Below are 21,427 nucleotides of genomic sequence, written 5' to 3' on the forward strand. Positions count from 1 at the left end.
AGGAAAACTGGCAGAGCTCCTTCAAGCCACAGATGGACCTATATGTAAGTATGGAAACAACATCTTGGCACATCAAAGAGCAGAGATGAGCAGGTGGTCAGCTTTATCTAATTAAGATGCCTCTTAATATATACAGTATATTATCGTGACAAAATGTTGAACTTTTATGGATCAGATATGTGTGAATTTGTGCACTGACAGGCTTGAAAATGAAAGCTGATTGTGTTTGTCTCTAAGGGCTAATGTACATGTTTTAAACAGATAGCGTTCTGAATCCCAGTGTGTCAAACGCTCAACATAACTATGACTCGAAACAACCTCCATCTATACCATGAAAAACATACACAGATATGGAGGAAAACAGAGATTCAACATAGTACCATGGGCAAGTGTCTAAACAACCCTTTCTGCATTGCTTACTGTAGTGTCCTGATGAAGGCCCCTCACACTTTGATTTTGCCTGCAGAGATCAGATACCAGTTTCATAGACACTTCATAGTATTCTCTAAAAGACAAGACGGAAGTTTTGAGGAGAAAAGGAAGAAGGAATAAGAGAACAAGGAACAGGTAGAAATGAGTAGGTAGAGAAAATAAAATGGCCTTTTTTTCTAATAGTGCCATCATTGTCATTACAGACACTGACCCAAAGGATATAGACTTAATTAAAACATTTACCTCAGGCACTGAATGAGTGATTTTCCATGTTTGTGTAACCTGTCTGTCTATGCAGAGCCAAATAAACTGCAAAAAACATGTTGGTTCTTATGTGAGCAGACGATGAATTGGAGTTTGCTACTTTGGATTCATTTGGAAATTCAATACATACATCACATTTAAAGATCCAGTAGATTGATGTGCAAAGTATCAAGTGTTTGTAAAGTTGTTGTCAATATCAGATTGCTTTTCTTTACTCCTGAACTGCAAATATACCCACTGCCCCTGCACACCAACAGGGCATTGCTAAATCACATGCATGAGTGAACACACACTGGTGCATAACAGTGTGTGCAGAAACACACACCAAGGCCCCATGAGGTCCATATGAAATCACACACACTGAGCACACACTGGGATGTGCATGTGCACTTCCAAAAACCAACACATACACTTCTGCATGGTGTTGAAATGGCACCTGCTGTCATTAGGTCTGTTGCTACCATGGCAACTGCCTCTCCATCACCTCCACAATACAGATATAAGTAGAGAACATAACACAGGATTTATGCATCTGTCTCTCCATGCTACATTTTCATAGTTTCAGTCAATATTTCATTTTAAAATCACAGATGAATCTATAGTTATCATTGGTTAAATAACTTCCAGAGACACAGCTTCACAATTTTTTACAGAACAGTTATGAAAACAAAAATAAAAATGGGGGAAAAACATGTTTTCCATTTATAAAAAAAGCAAGAGCAAATAATTATAAGAACATAGGTGTATATAGCTTACTTATACATATTAAACAAAGTTAGTGTGTTATTACTAGTAACTTCTATGTGACAAATATATGATATGAGTAAATAACATAGACTATAAGATTCCACTTCTCCCAGAATTCCTCAAGTTTGGGTTTCTGAAGCCTCAACGAGAAGATGATTCGCTCAATTATGGGGGTTTAATAAATCATACGTCTCCAGTCTTCTAGGTAGGGTTACTTGTTTAAACAGTTTTTTTGGCTTCCGAGTATAATCATCAGTATTTTGAATTTGTATGTAGTTGTAATATTTTTAGATGAATTAAAGATTGTGTTTTTGTTTTTAGATATATACATTATTGCAATGCACATACAGAATAACACTTATGTAATACGGTATCTATTTAGTGAGTTTAGTATCTTAATATGTTTTTTTTGTATATCTGTCTGATCTCTTTCTAAACATCCATCTGTCAGGCAATCTGTTAGTCAGGCGAAATGGTGCGTGTTCAGAAACTGTTTTCCTTTCTTGTCATTTTTTTCTGTCAGACTTTTAAAAGTTTTGAAATATCCATCCAAATGCCCGAACGAAAAGCGTCACAGTGTTCCAGTAGCCGCAGGTGTTATCTCCACACTGTGAACCCTTTGCATGCTGGTGTATTTGAAGACCTGCTAACCACATCTTTAACATTCGCCAAGCTGCTGTCATAAGCTGAAATATCACACAGAAGCATGCGCATGCACTCACGCAAACACACCTCGCACACACGCTGGCACTGTCACAGGCTATCACATAGTCAGACATAACACATCTATCTTCAGCATCTCACACCGGGAAACATCTCGGCGCACTGAGGTGTGAGTGACAGGGATGACGTGTGTGTGTGTCTGTCACTGTTTCCCTGCTTTATCTTTTTAAAACTAATTTAAGTTTTCAACACTCAAAGTTAGAGCAGATGAAAAGTGAAGGGATGTTTAGTGGGCTGTTTTATTCAATCACTTTTTTAGCATCAGGATTTTAGGGTAATATTAGAGTGCTAAAGATAACAGTATGCCTAGGTGTCATCCAATGTTGGGATGTTGATGTGGTTGAAAAATAAAGGCTGTGGCACTTTAAGTACTTTTCTTTGCACACTAAGTTGAACTGAATCAAGTTTATATCCATCAATGACACTAAAATGTAAAAAAAAAAAAAGTGAATTGGCAAACAGTTTAAAACAACCAGTTGCTTTAAATTGATACCCCCTTCAGTCCAGTAAACAACTGTTTTACAAGTCAATCTCCTTGTAATGTGAAATCTGTGTAACAGTGTGGGACAAATGTATAAGACAGGATGAAGTTATCATGACACATCTGCTCAACAACAGACGAAACTAGAGAAGCTTGAAGCAGAGTCCAGAGGGAGAGGATTCAATTTGTGTTCTTTTCTGTTTCACACACACACACACACACACACACACACACACACACACACACACACACACACACACACACACACACACACACACACACACACACTCACACACACACACACACACACACACACACACACACACACACACATACATGACGTATACATATACATACATACACATGCACAGTCTTATTTCTGTGCTGTGAGTGTTATGACTAGCAGGTTTATTTTCAGAGTATGAGCTCACTAACCTGTGATGCTGTGAACAATAACTGCTGTGTCTTAAGCATTCAAGAGGAGAAAACAATGTTTTAGGGTCCTAAAGTATTATCAAAGATTTCCTTACAGCCCTTTGCTGAAGTTGAACTCGTGCAAACAGCATCTGAAAAATTACAAGAGGCTTTTTTGTTGGATTGTATTCAATAGAAGATCCATGTTACATTATACATGTGTTTTTTTTTAAATTGTGGAGCACAGGTAGTTTACTGTATAAGGGTTTTTCAATATCTTTTGGTGATTGACTCCAGTGCCTTAGCAATGTAGCAGATTGTAGATTTCTACCAACGGAGCCTCAATTTGACTCTTCTGTGTTTGTACAAGAAGCAAAAGATGTCTGCTTTAAATTAAAATATATGGAGGTCTAAACAGGTAAAAAGCCAAATAAAGAGGTTATGCATTTTAAAAACTGACTTTTTAATGGAAAGGACGTCAGAAAGGGCTGCGTATCTGCTGCCACCACCTAGCTGACTGAACGTTGCAGGGATTATTTTGAGGTTTCGATTGCTGCTGTTGTCCTTGGTAAAGAGGATGCTAACTTTAGTTTACTATGACTAAAATCTTTAAGCAGGTCCAATGGTGTTGTAAAAAACAATGATGACTTGATTTGAAACACTTTGAAATAGTTGACTGTGAATGTTTAGATTTACAATGACAGGTAAAGCTCATGGAAATCTCTGATTGAAGTGGTTTTACTGCTAAAACACGAAAATCATGTTGCTTATACTTCTGTGGCTGAACTTGAAAGAGAAAAGACTCAGCGGTCGTATTGAACAGCCAAAAGTCTTTGGACTGACAAATTCCAGAATCAAATACAGTCCTGCTGTAGATACTGTGTACTGTGTACCAACTGAATATATGCCCAAACAAAGAGGAAGAAATTACGTTGTTTTCTCAATAATGGTGCAGTGACGCTGTTGTGTGTGTGTGTGTGTGTGTGTGTGTGTGTGTGTGTTTGTGTTTGTGTGTGCATGTGTACTACTGGCGACACACCTACCTTTTAGGGTCAAAATTAGAGCCAGGGCTGTTCCAGTCAGTCGTTCGTGTTTAACAAGTACTGTAATGGCATTCCTGTTCTAAATACGTTGCACTGCCAATGTGTGTGTGTGTGTGTGTGTGTGTGTGTGTGTGTATGTGTATGTGTGTGTGTGTGCGTGTGTGCGCAGACATTCCTAGCTTAACTATATAGGTTAAGAGGCTGACTAAATCCAAAGATAGGAAGAGAAGACCTCCCTGCGTGAGTTAGTGTGTGTGTGTGTATTTTAAGCAGCACTGTGAATCCATTGTGTCAGAGCATTGTAAAGGGCAGGAGGTGCAACGAGAACAAGGCTGACATTTAAGCAACAGTTTTTAGTCCGGCTCCATGCAGACTTCACTGCACGAGTTGTGGATCAATTACTGTAGTGTTAAAAATAAGGCTTTTATTCTCTGATGAGGCTCCAATAATAGTAACATGTTTGAAGATGTTGCCTTTAGAGTCCTCTCCTCTTTAATTGTTATTTTCTGCAGTTACATCTGCTGCTCATGAACATGATGCATCTGGATGCTGCTTCATTCTGCAAACCACTGTGTGCTTTGAGAGTTTTAAAAAAAATGTATTTGGGTAAAATGAATTCCAAGTACTAAATACATTTTAATGTAGTTGATATGTCACAAGCCTGCTTCTCTTTCTTTCCCTTTTTCATCAATAACTCAACCTAATAGAGATAAATATCATCTGCTTTACTAACACATATCATCCATCTCAGCACAGCAGCATCCCCTCTATCCAAACATCAGCCCTCTCTCCAGCTTATCTACAAGATGGAGCGAGATATAAGAGAAAGAAATAAGCTAGAGGTAAATCGAGGTTTTAAGAGAAGGGGAGGCTCCTCAGAAGTTGCTTGGCACAGATGGAAATAGGCTGTGCGTATATGTGTGTGTGTGTGTGTGTGTGTGTGAGAGAGTGGGGAGAGAGAGGGAGAATTAAATTGGCTGTTTGTTCCCAGTCTGAGCTTCAATCAGAAACAGAGAATAGCCTCTAGCCGTTAAACTTTCCAATTACCTAGAGCAGATGGAGCCTGCAGGGCTTGATATAAAGGGTTTAAAATGGTTGTTGTTGTTTACTGTTATGTGCTATTGACTGTACACAATGCTACAGCACCACAGATGAAGTCATAGGCTATTAAAAAGGGCTTCTTTTTGTTTAATCTTTACCCCAGATCTATCCGCATCCCTCCTTTTTACATAGTATTTTTCCAATTGAATCTTCCTTTGGGACAAAATAGCAGAAGGGATATGTGATTGATTGGTTGGTGAAACAAGCTTGTGGTCAGACGGTTCAAACCTGCATGAATAAGCCTCCACTCTCATAGTAACAACAGCGCTCTTGAGCTGGACTCTTCACCCTCAGCTGCTCCCTCAGAGGCGCAACAGAGGAGCACTGTGGTAACTTGAAGGAGCTCCTGTGTATGAATGAGTGCTACTGTTTGATTATGAAACCTCAAAGTATATGCACGCTCAGTTGACTTTCATGGATATGGGAGTGTCTAAAAAGTGTTCTGGTTTTAGAGGCTAACAGGATGATTCAAGTTTAACCTGAGGAAGCTTGAGGTTTATGATAAAAACACATAAAACCTCTCTCTGCAGCCAGGGGTGGAGTATTCAACTAATTGGTTCAAGTTGTTGTCAGACAAGTTTGCTAAAATCTTGCTTTCTCATATTGACACCAATAGTTAATTCATAGCATAGCCATGCTTTAAGCCAAAGGTCGGTTAATGAGGAATCAAATTCTAAAGCAAAGGTCATGGTTGAAATTCAAAAAAACTTGGAAAAAAACCTGCCTAAGTTTCTTGATTTGACTCTGTTTGTTTTCAAGAGTACACATAACATTTCTGTGAGCACACTGTTCACCTGTTTCTAATGTGTTTTCACACACATGGTAGAGCGTGAGTTGTCAGGCAGATCTTTACTTTCAGTTCCTCCCCAGTGAGCCCCACTAACCTTGAGAGGTACGGATACTGGAGGGAAGAACGAATGGACGGGGTAAAAAGAGGAGGTAAAAGAGGGGAGGAGTGAGAGAGAGAGAGTGTGTGTTCAGGTGTGGGATACGGCAAGATGGATCACCCAACCCAACAGGCAATTTATCACTGTCAAAGAGGGAGAGGGGGGAGACAAAAAGAGAGGGAGGGAGAGAGAGAGAGGGTGAGGACTATAGAAGACGGGGTAAAATGGAGCTGGCTTGGGGAAAGAAGGACAGAAGTAGGTAGAGGACAAAAAAGAGGGTAACACATTTGCAGAGAATCATCTGATGAACTAACAGGTGAGTACGTAGTTGAACTGATCAGAGGAAAGGTTTGGAAGTCTAGAAGGCAGACTGTGTTCAGTGTGGTTCCTAAAGCATGTGTATTGTACTTGCTCAAGGCCCCTGTAATATTAACTGATTTCTGTACTGCTCTAAAGTCAGTTTATTTATAGCCTTATGTGTGTAGCACAGCAGTTAGTAAAGCAGGTAGAACAGTCCAATATACACATTGCCTAAGGTGGATCCTTGTGGTTCAGCATGTGGAGCATCATAGTAACCCTTAACAATCTTAAATTAGACACCGGCGATAGGACTTTGCAATATTTCTCTCAGGCCCTGCAAGGAATAAAAATAGACAAACCTATTTTGAAAAAGGGATGCAGGGCCGCTGGATGGCTGGGCGGTTATGGCGTGCGCTCCATGTGTGGAAGCTGTAGTCCTCATCACAGCAACCGTGGGTTTGAATCTGACCTCTGCCCTTTGCTGCATGTCATCCCACACTCTCTCCTCCCAGCATTTCCTGTCTGTCTTAAGCTGTCCTGTCCAATAAAGGGGAAAAGCCCTATAAGATAACTTTCAGATGCAGAGGTGAATCTTCAGACTTTCAAACCTTTTTAGACTTCAACTAGACTAATCCATCTTATAGTTAGAATTGTGTGCTATTGTGATGTTTGACAGCATTTGTACAACCAGACTTTATAAAATAACCTTCCTGTAGCTATTCACAGAGCATTGCTACACTTGCATGAGCTTCATTTTTACTGTGAGCACCAATGTTGTACAGGTTTACCCTCCCTTAACTGAGGTAACTCCTGCAAGTCTGCCTTGTGAAAACAGGCATTTTCAAAGACTACTTTCTCACTTAAATTGACAGGCAATGGAGCCAAGATTTTTAACAATATTCAGGCGCCAGACGACCGGCTAATTAGCAGCTAGTGAACTGCAGTAAATTATTCTCACATATAACTTGTTTGCAAATGCTTTACAGTTTACAGTGAAGCCCTAATGCAGGTGGTGGACTAATTTAAAAGCAGAGCAGGAGAGTTAATGTGCACTTAATTTCCAGTCAGGCACCACTATGAGTAGCCAAATGATTTAGAAACAGGCACAAGCAGCTACTTTCACATAAGAAAGGAAATGCTCTTACAACTATTTCAATTATTTACAGCCGGGCAACGATAGCCAGATAATAGAAAACAGGGTCTTTTCTTTATATTGGGACAAGATCTTTGCCTCACTCTGTTAATGGGAAGACGTCATTTGGCCACACATAATGCAGGAGTCGCACACACCGTCAAGTAAGCATTAAACACACAAACACTTACATTTCCAAGAGAGCATGACACAAACAGAGAGACCTTGGTCATTTCATCTGTTCCATGTTTGGCATCTGTTTCCAGTATTTTTCCCTCTTTGATTTGGTTGAAAATCCCACTACACACATATTCATTAATCAAGAAATGCTGTTTTTGTGCAAATGTGTAGATGCAATGAGGAGAACATAAACTTCTTGACCTGAATGTCTGATGAATACCTAACCCAAGGTAATCTATCACAACTTTGAGACAGGCAATTCACTTTTGGATGTAAATCCAAAAAGGAGACTGCATGCTGCCTGGTGGGCTGAAGACTGAAGCATGTCATCACCAGCGTGTTTCAAAGACTCTCCGAAGGCCTCTTAAAAAGACCTTCACACTGACCCGGCTTGATCTGACTCTCTTGCCCACAGCCATTCAGAGAAGTTATATTTCAAAGGGTGAAAACATCTATAAAGAGAGAGCATCACATCAAAGCATATGAAACCACTGTCTCTTCCTCTGAGTGAGCAGGCACTGCTGCGCTGCACTCACTGTTAGAGAGAGAGCTGTGGCTTTGTGATGTGATAAAGACAGTCCTATTAACACAAGGACTGGTCATGGTGAAGAAGCACATGCCCGTAAAGGTCACATGTTATACTCCTTTTCAACAAGTTTAAATACTGTATGTCTCAGAGGTTTCCAAAACATGTCTGTGAAGTTCCTTGTCAAAAATCCTCTCTGATATATAAGCCCCTGTATTTCAGATTCAGACGGCAGAACGCATACCTACAGTTGTGGGAGTGTCACCCACCTGGGGGAGGGGTCACTGCCTAAACGACATGTTTAAGCACAGATTTTTTGTAAAGTGGAGCAGGCAAAAGATGGACGGGATGGACATTTCTCACAATAAGGGGGTTTGTAGACAGGATAGGGACATATTTTAGTGTTCAAAAAGCATGCTGTATTTTGTATAATACATGACCTTAATTATTTATAAATGTTAACCGCCCCTTTCAAAGTTATCATATAAATGTATGGTTCGTACTGCATGACCAATTTGGTTTAGTTTTACTGACTGTTTGCCAAAGTGATTCTTACATTTTCTATTCAAATCATTCATTTTGATTCAACAGTGGTCTAGCGAAGGTCTCGCAATAAAACACTGCATAATTACCTGCCATGCCCGTCTGAAGCAAAGTTTAAAAAAAAGAAGGAAATAAGGGTGTGATTATCAGTGTGAGCTAAAGCACTGAGAGAAAGATCTTCAAGGAGCAATCAATTTGAGTGTGTGTGTGTGTTTGCATGTGGGAACCAACACCATCCCCTGGATGTTATCACAGCTAACACCTGTATCATTATTTGATGTATTATTGATAGTTTGAGCCCTCGCCAACAGCCACACAGTATTATACAGTGCACACATGCTTCACAAACATCCACTACTATTTGTAGCACACACAATCTCTTCTCCAGTGAAACAGAATGCAGCAGGTAATTTACATCCCCTATAGCTAGTTAGCTGTATGCTGATTAATTTCTGCATTGCCATGGCAACACAAGTATTCTAATGCGTTTTTCTTTGTTATTAATATAGCGTGTCAACATCACAAGAGAATTTGTGTACATGTAGAGACATGTGTGTGTCTGCTCAGTGTGCACAAGCAAGTTAGGCACGCAAGCATGTGTGAAAATATATGTGCGTGCGTGTGCGTGCGTGTGCGTGCGTGTGCGTGCGTGCATAATAGGCTACCATTTTGTCCTCCCCAATCTAACTCCTACACACATTACTGGATCATATGAAGAAATGACCAATTAAAAAGGTGATTAAGGGAAACATACTTCAGAGAGGGAAGGATGGACGGAGTCGAGGGAGAGAGAGAGAGCAAGGGAGAGATAGAGAGAGAGAGAGAGAGAGGGAGAAAGAGAGAGAGAGAGAGAGAGAGAGAGAGAGAGATTTGTCACTGAGGGGAAACAGAAAAACAGAAACAAAGATTATATTTTGGAGAAGCAGGGCAGGGTTGTTTTCGTTCATGTCTGGACTCTCGTCTAGTGCTAACAAAGTACAGTTTCTGCTCTTGGTTATTCCTGCTGTGTGCTCCAGAAACAATAATCTTCCTCTCTGCAAGCTTTTACAACCATGCACACACCGAGTTAATTCAGTGTTTATAAACAAGTAGTGTATTCATCCTTAGATCTGTCCATGCTACTTTAGGTACGTGTTTGTATGATCGAGCTATACATAAAGTATAAAGGTGATTCAATACATCATCTTTTTTTTTGTATAACTGTGGTACATTTAACACATCTTTAAAATTATTGTTTTGTATGTGTGTGTTTTTCATAGTTCCCAGCTTTAGCCACAAATAGTGCTCATATCTGCTATTCACACATGTCCCTGAAGAACACCTATACAGTATTGCACAAAGCATTTATCATTATTAAATATTTACACTAGATCAATTATTAATCCATAGGGCTCACATAGACAAAGTGCTTTACTGTTGATGTATTACAATAATCACGCTTGGAATCTTTTTTTTTTCATGTTAAAGAAGACGACTGTATCTCTTGTGATGCTCGTCTGCTTTACGCCACTTGACAGGTGGGGAGCTTAACGCGTCAAATTTGACTGATCGAGTTGCAGTACATCATATTTGGAAAAATCTGTCAACTGTTGAAGCTTAATTACTTGATTTGTGTCTCCTTTAGTTACAAACAAGATGCAACTTTATTTTTTGTTTAGCTCTACCAAAAACAATATTAGGTCAAATGTATTAGCTACAAAACCATGTTCGCACCGCTCCCTGCACTAAAACCTGAACTATTTTAAGAACATGTTTTGAAACTCTGCAGATTAACTTCTTGAAGAGCTCTGCATTGTTGATCCCATATGTCATGTTGATTGTGGTATTGTGCATTACAATATCAATGATGTATATGTACCTGTGGTGAATTAGTAAAATAGAGCCTCTTTGTGGGAATCTTGACATGTTGTCTCAAGATGTGTGGTCCTGTCTCAAGTTGACAAATCACATCTGGATTTAGATATCACATACTGGAATTTATGAACAAAATATACTTAATCTATTAAAAGAACTGTTGCATCCTAAGTAAGGCAATGGAACAGCAGAAGAAAGAGATGGAGAGTGACAGATTTTGTTTTTGAAATATAGTAAGAGAGAGACCTGTGCTTGACCTTTGTAAGTGTAACATTTGTCTTTAATGTGTGTGTGTGTGCGGGTGATGTCATTTATAACCTCTGTGTTATTGACCTTGCCTCTGCACAGACACCAGACTCACTCATTCACACACACACCCAAACACACACACACACACTCTGTCATTCTGCAGACCAATGTGAATGATCATCGGCCTCCAATACGCTAAAGAAATACACACACATTCAATTTAGATTATTTTTAGTGTCTTTCCGCTGGTTTCCATTTTTCACTCTTTATGTTTTCTAATCATTCTGTGTCACTCCTGCCTACAGTGTGTGTTTCTGTGTGTGTGTTCTGTCAGAGCAGGTGCAAGAGACCGCCTGCATCCCTTCAGCATGTATCAAGTGACTCCAGACCTGCTGAGAAAAATGTGTGTGTAAATATCAGAGAGTCTACAGGAGCAGGTAGAGAGGGAATGAATGAGGGGAGAGATGAGAAGAGGTAAATGAGTTTGGGGGAGGAGGAGGAGGAGGGGGGGGTTACCTTCCCTGGTCACTCATCTGGAACTGATTACACTCGCACACCAAACACACAAACACACACAAACACACACAAACACACACACTCAACTTGCACGAGCCAATAAACCTGCATCATCCCGGATTTAACCGACAGAGAACGTGCCCTTTCTGTCTTCTCCTTTTTATGGAAATATTCTGTCTTTGTCTGTCACTTTCTTTCCTTTCTCTGATATTCGTTCTTCCTTTTTTGTCATGCTGTGAACTGGTGTTAAAAATAGAAAAAATCTAAAACAAGGAGTGACAAAGGTTTAAAAATAAGGGAGAAAACGAAAGAGTTTTATTGCAAGGATGCAGCTCAGTGTCAAAGTAATGGTTTATACCCAGCAAGTGATGGACAGCCTGTGTGTGTGTGTGTGTGTGTGTGTGTGTGTGTGTGTGTGTGTGTGTGTGTGTGTGTGTGTGTGTGTGTGTGTGTGTGTGTGTGTATCGAATGTGTCTTTTTGTGTTTAACAGTCAATTTTCATGAACCCTTTATCCTCTGTTCTATTACACACATACAGAGTAAGGAGCAAAGCAGGCCTGAGCTGTCTTTTCTTATCAAATCTCAGTAATAACATCCCTCTGTCTCCACACTAACAGTCTCTGAGGTCACTGTTCAGTTAGCCTGGGCTCTGTCCCCATCCCTCTGCTTTCGCTCGTTTTATTCTGTCACTCACTCCATCCTCACACAGTAGAGCTGAGGCTGTGTTTGTCTGCCCCTGTAGGAGGAAATGAATCACATGCACTCATAGACCTGTCTGTGGTGCTGAGACTGATTGAGTCACACACAGAATACAGATGAGCTCAGAGGTGAAGAGACGCCTCAAAGAAACGGTTACATAGAAGGAATGGAGGGAAATAAAGATTCAAAGTCAGATTTTAATCCAACCTATGGTCTTATTAAATGGGTGTTTTATGTTAATAATGCTTTAATGTATCTAAGGCTGTACAATTCCTTAAATACTTAATACATTTGCTAGCCAAGATTAGATTTTCAAACTGGACTCTATAAGATTTTTTTTGTGCCTGGACTGAACTCTAGTTTTCTGGCAACATTATGCAACGCTAATGAGACAGTCTTAGAGTGTTAGTGGGGAATGTAAACAAACTCAAGTATTTATGCTGTTCCACAAAAAGTCGAGCTGAAAATACAAAAAGGAAGTAAGAACATGAACACAGAGAGAGAGAGAGAGAGAGAGGGTCATAGAGAGGGCACAGGCAGATTCTGGTGGTTTTCAGGTTTGTAGAGACTTCATGGAGTGTTTGTGTGACAAGTAACTTTGTCTCTGTTTCTTAGACCTCCTCGCGTCTCTGTTATTTACAGCTCTCCTTTTCTTTTCTTTTCTTTTTGCCTATCAGCCAGTTTGGCTGCTCCCCAAATCTCAGAACAAGACCCTCATCTCAAGGACCCAACCCTGTGTCCACTTTAAAGCTCCTTTGATCACCCATGCGCTGTGTTTGTGTGTGTGTTGACTTGAGTTGAGGAAAGCCAAAAGACATTTAATGTTACTTTTCAACTATTTTTTCTGACTTTTACAATTCTTTCCAAACAAAACATCTAGAGCCTCTATTTGGTATTGATTAAAGGATTTCTTCACTATTTCCTCTCTGTGGTTTGCTTTTTATCAACCTCAAACAGGCTTTACAATAACTTGCAGAGAAAAAATGAGACTTCAATGACTTGCATTGTTCTCAAACAGCTATCTAGCTCATAGCTAGAGATGCTTTTTATGACTAAAAGAATGCAGGACAAACAAGGATATACAACAACTACGTTGCTTTTCAAACCATTCTGAACTTGGATTAGAAGGAAATTATCTCCTGCAGGAATACTCTATCCATCCATTTTTCCTTTGAGGGTTTTAACTGTGTTTTATATTTTCACCATAAATATGTCTCAGCACACTGCTGCCCCTTAAAACTTGAAACACCCACCCATGGGGTATGTGACTCTGTACATCTGTTTTCAAATTAGGCAGTGCGCATCTCCTACTCTGTCATTTTGATGCTACATTACCTCTCCCTCTCCCTTGGTTAAGCAACCAAATAAAACTGACATGATATTATATTTTTTTCTGGAGTCAACACATTTTGGGAGGGAAAAGTGCCATGACCTCACAGCTTAGGAGGATTATTTATTTGAGTAAATGCACAACTTGTCAACTTCTTTTTAAATTTGCCCTACCTCAGCTTTCTCCTTGAGTGTGTCAATCTGCATGGAAGAGCGTGTGTGTGTGTGTGTGTGTGTGTGTGTGGGTGTGTGACATAGACTGTAGAGAGAGGGCTAGAAAGAGAGACACAAGGCACAGAGTATGTGTGTGTTAGTGGGGTCTATGCCAGCTTGAAGTGTTTGTGTTACACGTGTGTACAGTATGTATACTGTATGTTAAAAAAAAACTTGTTCCATTAGTTATGCTGCTTAGTTTACCTAAGTAACAAGGTAGCCTTTATCCATAAAAACACACTCACACACACTGCCCGGTTGAACTCCAACATTTGCGCTCCTGCCTTGTGTGTGTGTGTGTGTGTGTGTGTGTGTGTGTGTGTGTGTGTATGTGTATCTTGTGGTTTGTTGACACAGCCTAGCAGGCAGTTCTCACTCTGAGAGGTTTACATTTTCCTATTAGATGAAGTGTTGCTTTGTGTGGACACATTTGCACACACACACACACACACACACACACACACACACACACACACACACACACACAGGCAGTGTATTGATTGGGGAAAGGTAACAGTCTTGTTATTGATAGAGGCTTAGTTGTGTGTGGCAGACAGTCACTTTCATTCACTCTATTTTTCTTGCAAACAGGATCTTATTCCAATTGGAGCATATTGGCCACCGAAGAGGCGGACCACACACTAACACACAGACAAATACACACATATACACACTCAGCTGTGATTACAATAAACTTTTTGGCCTAAACTGAAATGCATGTTTGTTTGTTTTTCACAACATACATCCAGTTAAACATATTAAGATTTAAAAAAGTAATTTAGCTAAAAAGCTAATAATTTATGTATGGGATGTACTCATTTCTACATGTCAGTCATTTACTTTGACCCTTGTTCCCCTCTGTTTTTCTGTTTTATCCATCCATCATCTGTCTGTCAATATAAATATCTGATTTTCTAAATCCACTGAGAGATAACCTGTGTCAATCGCTTGCCTATTGATTAGACACACACACACACACACACACACACACACACACACACACACACACACACACACACACAATTTGTTCATCTTCATAACTCATGTATTGATTAAGCTTCACCAGACAAGGCGTGCTCTCCCATCACTTTAATTAATAATGTACATGCAGTACGATGTGAGATAGTCAAATAAAATTTGCGGCATGCTGAACAACAGTTTGAAGAGATGTGTCTCCTGTTTCTAATAGAATGGATCAACACCTTTGAAATCTGATTGTTTTTATGCACCAACCATTATGAAACCATAATAAAATTGTAGTTAAACTGGGCACTATTTTGTTCTTGCTGTTTAATCGACCATATGAAAACAAAGCTGCAGATGTGGAACATTACCAGTGAGAAAGTGACTTTAATGGCTCTCTTTAAAGTGCAGAAGCACTAATGGATGAATGTGCACAGAAATACACAAAAAGAAGCATATTTCATTCTTGTAGAGAGTGTGCATGTGCAGGCAAGGTCTTTACCATCTAACACAATCATATATAAAGTTTTACACATACCCATACCTAGCAGACAGTGTTTGTTGGAACCATCACTTGTGCAGGAAAGATAGCAGGCTTTAGTGTTACAGGAGAGGTGGTGTTGGCTGAAAGCAGGAAGGTAATTATAGTTATCAAGTGAGTGGGCAGCACCTACCACAGATGTTTGGTTGGAGTACAGGCCACGAAAGCGGACATATCCTCGATGATATTACGCTCACACTACACCCACACAACTCCACTCAGTCATATTAGTCCTATCATCAGTCTCAAAAGGTCTTGAGCAAAGCTGGACTAAAAACAATTCCATTAAATTACCTCAGACCTCACACAGGAAGGAATAAATATGGAAAGAAGTTTCTACAAATATTCTAATTTCTGCATGAATGCACATTATCATTGCCAACACACAAGCACATACACATATTCGACAGACAAACAATAACTGAGAGACTAATGATAGAAGAACAGGAAAAATAAAACACACGGTGGGCCATGCAACATGAGTTGACTTGCCCACAAAAATCCGCCCTCAAAAAACCTAAAAGAACCTAAAAGGGATAAAAAATACAAAAAAAAACCTTCTAATGGTCTAAATCCATTAATCAGTCAAAAATTGTTGTCAGTCTTTCTCATGTTTACAACTACTGTTTTTCCAACATGTAAAGTGTTTGGAGACCAATTTCAGATTTTTCTTTACAAATACTTTCACAGCATTTTATTGAGGGATGGGGGGGCGGGGGGGGCTGCTTGAGAGGATGAATTTGCCAGAGTTAAAGAATGTTCTGCTACATCCAAAAATGTAAAAAGCTCTGCAGCTTCATATTATTATTGTGATTATAAACACAATTTTAAAATGTTGATGATCTGGAAACCTGTCACAGCAACACATTACTTAGAATGGGACATCTCTTGACTTTAACTACCAGTTCTGGCTAGAATTATCTTAAGTGTATCAGTAAGGAAAGTCTGAAAAAAGTGAAAACATTGTGCAGCGCAAAGTGAACGAAATAACATCAGTGCCAAAACATGTTGAGGAGGCTTCCCTAACACAAACATTTTATTTCACTTAAATCACATGATCATAAAGTGATGACCACACACTCTGAATGGCGATCATCTCTCTACTGGCTTTGCTTTTATTCCAGGATAAGAGCACACAGTTGCTCTAGGAAGAAGCCCCATGGATGAACAAAATCTAACCTGAGACTAGTCAAAGAACCTGGCAACAGAACCAGAATAAACAGGATTGTTTTAGCACTGTTATTGTTGTGAAAATTAAAAAAAAAAAGTCAGAACATGTTGACGTGTTCAGTGCTGTTTCAGCTGCCATAAGCTTAGTCATTGTCACATGGAGGGATTTCTAACAGAATGACATGTTCTCAGCTTTACTTTCATATTTTTAGCTCTATTTTTAGTTATGAATGAACAGAGAAATAGTTCATGACACCTTTACTGAGCTATTTCCTTTTCATCAAATACTTTTTAATTTTGTTTTAATGGGAAATTAATTAGGTGTTCACTCAGTGTAATAAATTGATATCCTTGCAATTAACCTCTTGTATGTCACAAAAAATGGCTTCTCTGTCATTTATTGTATATTTTAATTATAGCAATGAGGGGCGTTTGAAGATGGTTCAAAGGTGTAAAGTCACATCATGCACTCATCACACACAATGTCAGCCTGCATCGTAGCTAAAGAGAGCGAGAGAGAGAGAGAGAGAGAGCGAGAGAGACAGAGAGAGACAGAGAGAGAGACAGAGAGCGAGCGAGAGAGAGAATAAAGAGGGAGAGAGGGAGAGTAGAAGGACATTTTTTCATTTATGTTGCAGGGGACCTTCTGTGCTGCAAGCTTCTGTGTCACTCTTACCCTTTAGACCCTAAAGCTATAGTGTGTGTGTGTGTGTGTGTGTGTGTGTGTGTGTGTGTTTCTCCATATCCTCCCCCAGACTACAAGGCAATGTTTCTCAGATACTATTAACATTAATTGACACGTAATTGACCCTGATGAAGGCCACAAGCCGAAACGAGTCGGTCTGATTTGTTAATAAAGTTCATCTTCATACTACAAGTGTTGCTGGAGCTTGTTGACCTCTTCTAGCCTTTCACTCTTCATGCACCTTGGTATTTGGTAAAGTTGTGTGAGAAAATCCCACTCTATTAACATAAGTTTTCATGATTTGTTCAACACACTTGTAATTTCTTCTCTTTCCTTTAGCTGAATCCTTAAATAAATATGTTTTCCTTTATATTGCTCTCTTTCACCCATAGATCCCAGTCCAAATCTCACAATTCTGTTTCTCTCTCCTCTTCCAGGATCCCTCCTTCTCTCTCCTTCTTCATGATAAGCTTCAGGTGCCCAACAGTTCCCGGCGGGCGTGGAACGAGCATGACAGTCGGTGTGATGTCTGTGCCACTCACCTGAATGAGCTTAAACAGGAAGCTGTTCGCATGGTCCTCACTCTGGACCAGTGGGATTTGTCTCCCACCTCCTCCCCTACATCCCTCATTGGACGTTATGGATCTCAAGGAGCTTTGGGTGCAGTTGGAGCTCCTGGAGCACCTGGATCACGGGACTGGCCCCCTCCTTGTCTTCCCTCATCTTCTTCCTCAGCTTGTGCTGCTGTTTCACTCCCTTCTCATCCATCCCCCCAGTCTCCATCACCGAGTCCCAGCCAGACCCCGACTCCCAGTCCCAGTCATGGACCATCCAACTCGAGCCATGGGAGTCCCTCTGCGGGTCAGACATCCAGCTGTGCATCCACAAACCCACAGCCTCAAGGAGCAGGACACAGACTGGGATCCAAGCCCAGCTCCCTGGGGCTCGGAGGTGCAGTGGACAGGAGGAATGGATCTCCCAGTTCAGGAAAAGCTGGTGCTCAACAGCAGGCACTGAGTGGAGTTAACAGCCCAGGCAGTAATAACGGGAGTGGAGCTGTACTGAGCGCAGCAGCTCTTCAGGCCCATCAGCACCTCAACCGAACTAATGGAGGAGTTACACTCTATCCATACCAGGTAGGATATACCTGTAGAGCTATGTGTGTTCTTAAATGATTAGACCAGATGGAAGAAAGGCCACCAGCTAGCAGATGATTACATTTCTTAGTATGAATATGACAAAGAAGTGCACATTTTCATACTATGTAGGGGTCCTTGGCAGAGAAAAGTTTGTGAACCCCTGGATTATTCAACACAAGGAGATAGGAGACAAAGCTACTGCTTTGGGTGAAAGGTAGTTACCATAGTGACTCAAATAAAACAAAAAAATACATAATTGAATGGGTTTAAGTAGAAGACAGGAAGAGAGGGAGTGAGAGCAGACAAGAGAGGAAGATTGCAGGAGGGAGAAAACGCCTGAGGTTATGTATGGACTAGAGGTGTATGCAGGGAGGCGGGAGAGCTGAGCCTGCAGGGGAGATCCAGAGGTGTGATTGTGCATGTGTGTGTATGTGCGTGCATGTATGTTCACGTGTGTATGAGGGTGTTCTACAGATGTAATAATTCATACACTGATAATTAGGACTCTGGGGACTCTAATGTCACACACCCCCCTAGTACCCCTTCACTCTTACACTCTTGTTCACCCTTCCTCTCTCCCTCCCCCTCTCTCTCTTTTTATCTACCTATTGTGGCTCTTTCTTTCCTTCTTGCCTATTATTTCTCCTGCCCTCCTCACACTGCGTCAGCTTGAGATTCAACAACCTCCTCTTCTAGTTGTTTTTAAATCCCTATTTATGTTATTCAGCTCTTGACTTGAATCAGATACAAATACATTTAATTGCAGGTGTAAATCATTTTGTACAATCCCTAGAATTGTTTGTCTATCATATTATGATGGTCAGAAATAAATTAGAAACAGCGTATTTAATTTTAAATTTTATTCATTCATAGTTATTCTATTCTAGTGATTGTATTTTATTGTGTTTTGTTGTCTAGATATTGTGTGTGTATGTTGTTAGCTTGTGTGCATGAATGTCCTACATATCTCTTTTAATTTGTGTATGCATGTTGTTCAGTTTTATAGTGCTCAGTGCATCCTAACAGGTGTATGACACTGCTGTATCCCTGTTTTCCCTAATCCCAACTAAGTGCACCACTTCTTAGCGCTTCTCATTAACAGTGTAGAAAAGGATCTTTCCAAGAGGTGAAACATTCAGCCATACCTGATTCATAGACTACCATGGTCCTCAACAGGTCAGTTTGAGAGAAAGAGAGACAGAGACAGGAAGACATACAGACAGATGTAAGACTTAAAACAACAAGAAGTATGACAATTGTAGAGATAATACTAATCACAATGACTTAATAATAATATCAAAAGAAAAAAATGGATGATAATAATCTTAACAGGAGAGGAGAGGAGAGGAGAGGAGAGGAGAGGAAGAGGAAGAGGAAGAGGAAGAGGAGAGGAGAGGAGAGGAGAGGAGAGGAGAGGAGAGGAAGAGGAGAGGAAGAGGAAGAGGAGAGGAGAGGAGAGGAGAGGAGAGGAGAGGAGAGGAGAGGAGAGGAGAGGAGAGGAAGAGGAAGAGGAAGAGGAAGAGGAAGAGGAAGAGGAAGAGGAAGAGGAAGAGGAGAGGAGAGGAGAACAATGACATTGTGAACACAAACAATTAGATGTCTTTACCCTGACTTTATCCAGACCGTTTCCTACCAGCGCCCTAGTAAAGTGTCTGTGTAAACTTAGGCTGAGCCAATGTGTGAAGAAGAGAGCCGGTAGTAAATGCAAGGGCATATTCTTCTATATATTCAGTTTAGTTTATGTCTTCGTTGGTAGGTATAAAATGAGAGTCAGCCTGTGTGTTTGGGCTCTTTTGACTCTGACAGTAATGGTGTTTCAGCAGGAAAGGAGAAACAGAGCAGGATAATAAATCACTCTTGTTTAGACTCACCCCTGAGGGAGGAGGAGAAGGGGCAGGTAATGTAACAAGAAATGAGAGATGTACAGAGAGTGATATAGTCATAATTCATGGGAATTTTATTAATTCTAAGACATTATCAATACAGAGACGATTATCAACTCTACGCTACATTGATTTTAGAATTGATTTAGGAAATCTACTGAACTGCTTTACTGCACGAAACATAAAAGATTTCTGCCCTAGCATAAGTGGAGCTTTCAGAAGTCCTTACAGGGTTTAAAGATCTAACACAGCCCAGAAAATAATCCTCTCCAATCATGTAAAAGTGAGAGAGAAAACAAACACATGTGCAGCAGCTGCAAGGAAACTGAATGAGGTTTGAGCTGAAAATACCAAGAATCAGTGGACTTTATGAGTAATTTTGTTCTACATTTCAGAAACACTTCCAACAGCAACACTCGGTCTTATTTAATAATGTTTTGAACAGTGATGATAATCACCTTTCAAGTCACCTTGAGAGGCCACTTAAATAGAGCTCTGTAAAACAGAGATTAAAAGAAGTATGGATACAGAGGTAGACAGAGAGAAAGAGCAACCTGTCTGCTACAGAGGGTATTAAAATCCTGCTGGTTCAGCAGACTAAGAGGTGACAACCTCTGTATTTTATATTTATGGCCATTTCTCTTCCAGGTCCCTCTAGTAGTCTTGCAGAAATAGAAAACAGATTCTGACTGAACAATGGAGACTGAAAATAAGACCCCCACGAAGCAGATTTGGATTAATGACAGGACAAGCTCACAAACATTTTTCAATGTTTATTAATAATTAGATTTTAAATTCTTCCTGTACTCTGACTTTTTTTTATTATGAAAACCAAACATAACTCAACCCAGTTTAATCAAACCCTAAGCTTCTTCATTTGGCACCTTGTAGGCAGGCTGTTAAACATGTCAAACACTGAGAGTCTGTGGTTGGACTTATTGTCGTCCTCTCTGTTTAGGATACTAAATATAAAAGGGGGGAAAATGTCTTTTAGTCCAAAAAAGCAGACAATAATTAGATATATTTAATGAAAAACACACTACAAAATACAAGCCAAGTATATATAATTTGCCTCATTCAAAAACACAGAACACATTTGTCATTTTTTTCAACAGACTGAGCTCTGTCACATTTGCCCTCACAAGGTCTCTCTCTCTTAAGCTTTCTCTCGTGTGCTTGAGACAAATATAACATTGTCTCTTTGCCCTTTCTCCGTCCTTCAAGCAGCTAATCTAAAACAGGTTTATACAGTGGTGTGTGTGTGTGTGTGTGTGTGTGTGTGTGTGTGTGCGTGTGCGCCTGTATTGATTTCAAAAACAGATGGATTAGCTTTATTTACAGTGTTTCTGTTTTTCTTCCAAAGAAACACACACAGAAACAGACTAAGGATTACAATTTTACAAAAACTGTGGT

The 21,427-nt window shown here is 40.0% G+C and overlaps 1 protein-coding gene across 1 annotated transcript in view; it reads left to right on the top strand.

Moving 5' to 3' along the window:
* kif26ba (kinesin family member 26Ba) overlaps positions 1-21,427 on the top strand; it is an 83,768-nt gene that overhangs the window by 7,461 nt on the left and 54,880 nt on the right. Inside the window, exon 3 of the mRNA XM_020639611.3 lies at positions 17,430-18,128. Within this exon, the coding sequence (XP_020495267.2) occupies positions 17,430-18,128 (699 nt within the window). The remainder of the gene's footprint in view (positions 1-17,429; positions 18,129-21,427) is intronic.

The sequence above is a fragment of the Labrus bergylta genome, chromosome 3, assembly GCF_963930695.1.
Source record: "Labrus bergylta chromosome 3, fLabBer1.1, whole genome shotgun sequence".
Classification (NCBI taxonomy): domain Eukaryota; kingdom Metazoa; phylum Chordata; class Actinopteri; order Labriformes; family Labridae; genus Labrus; species Labrus bergylta.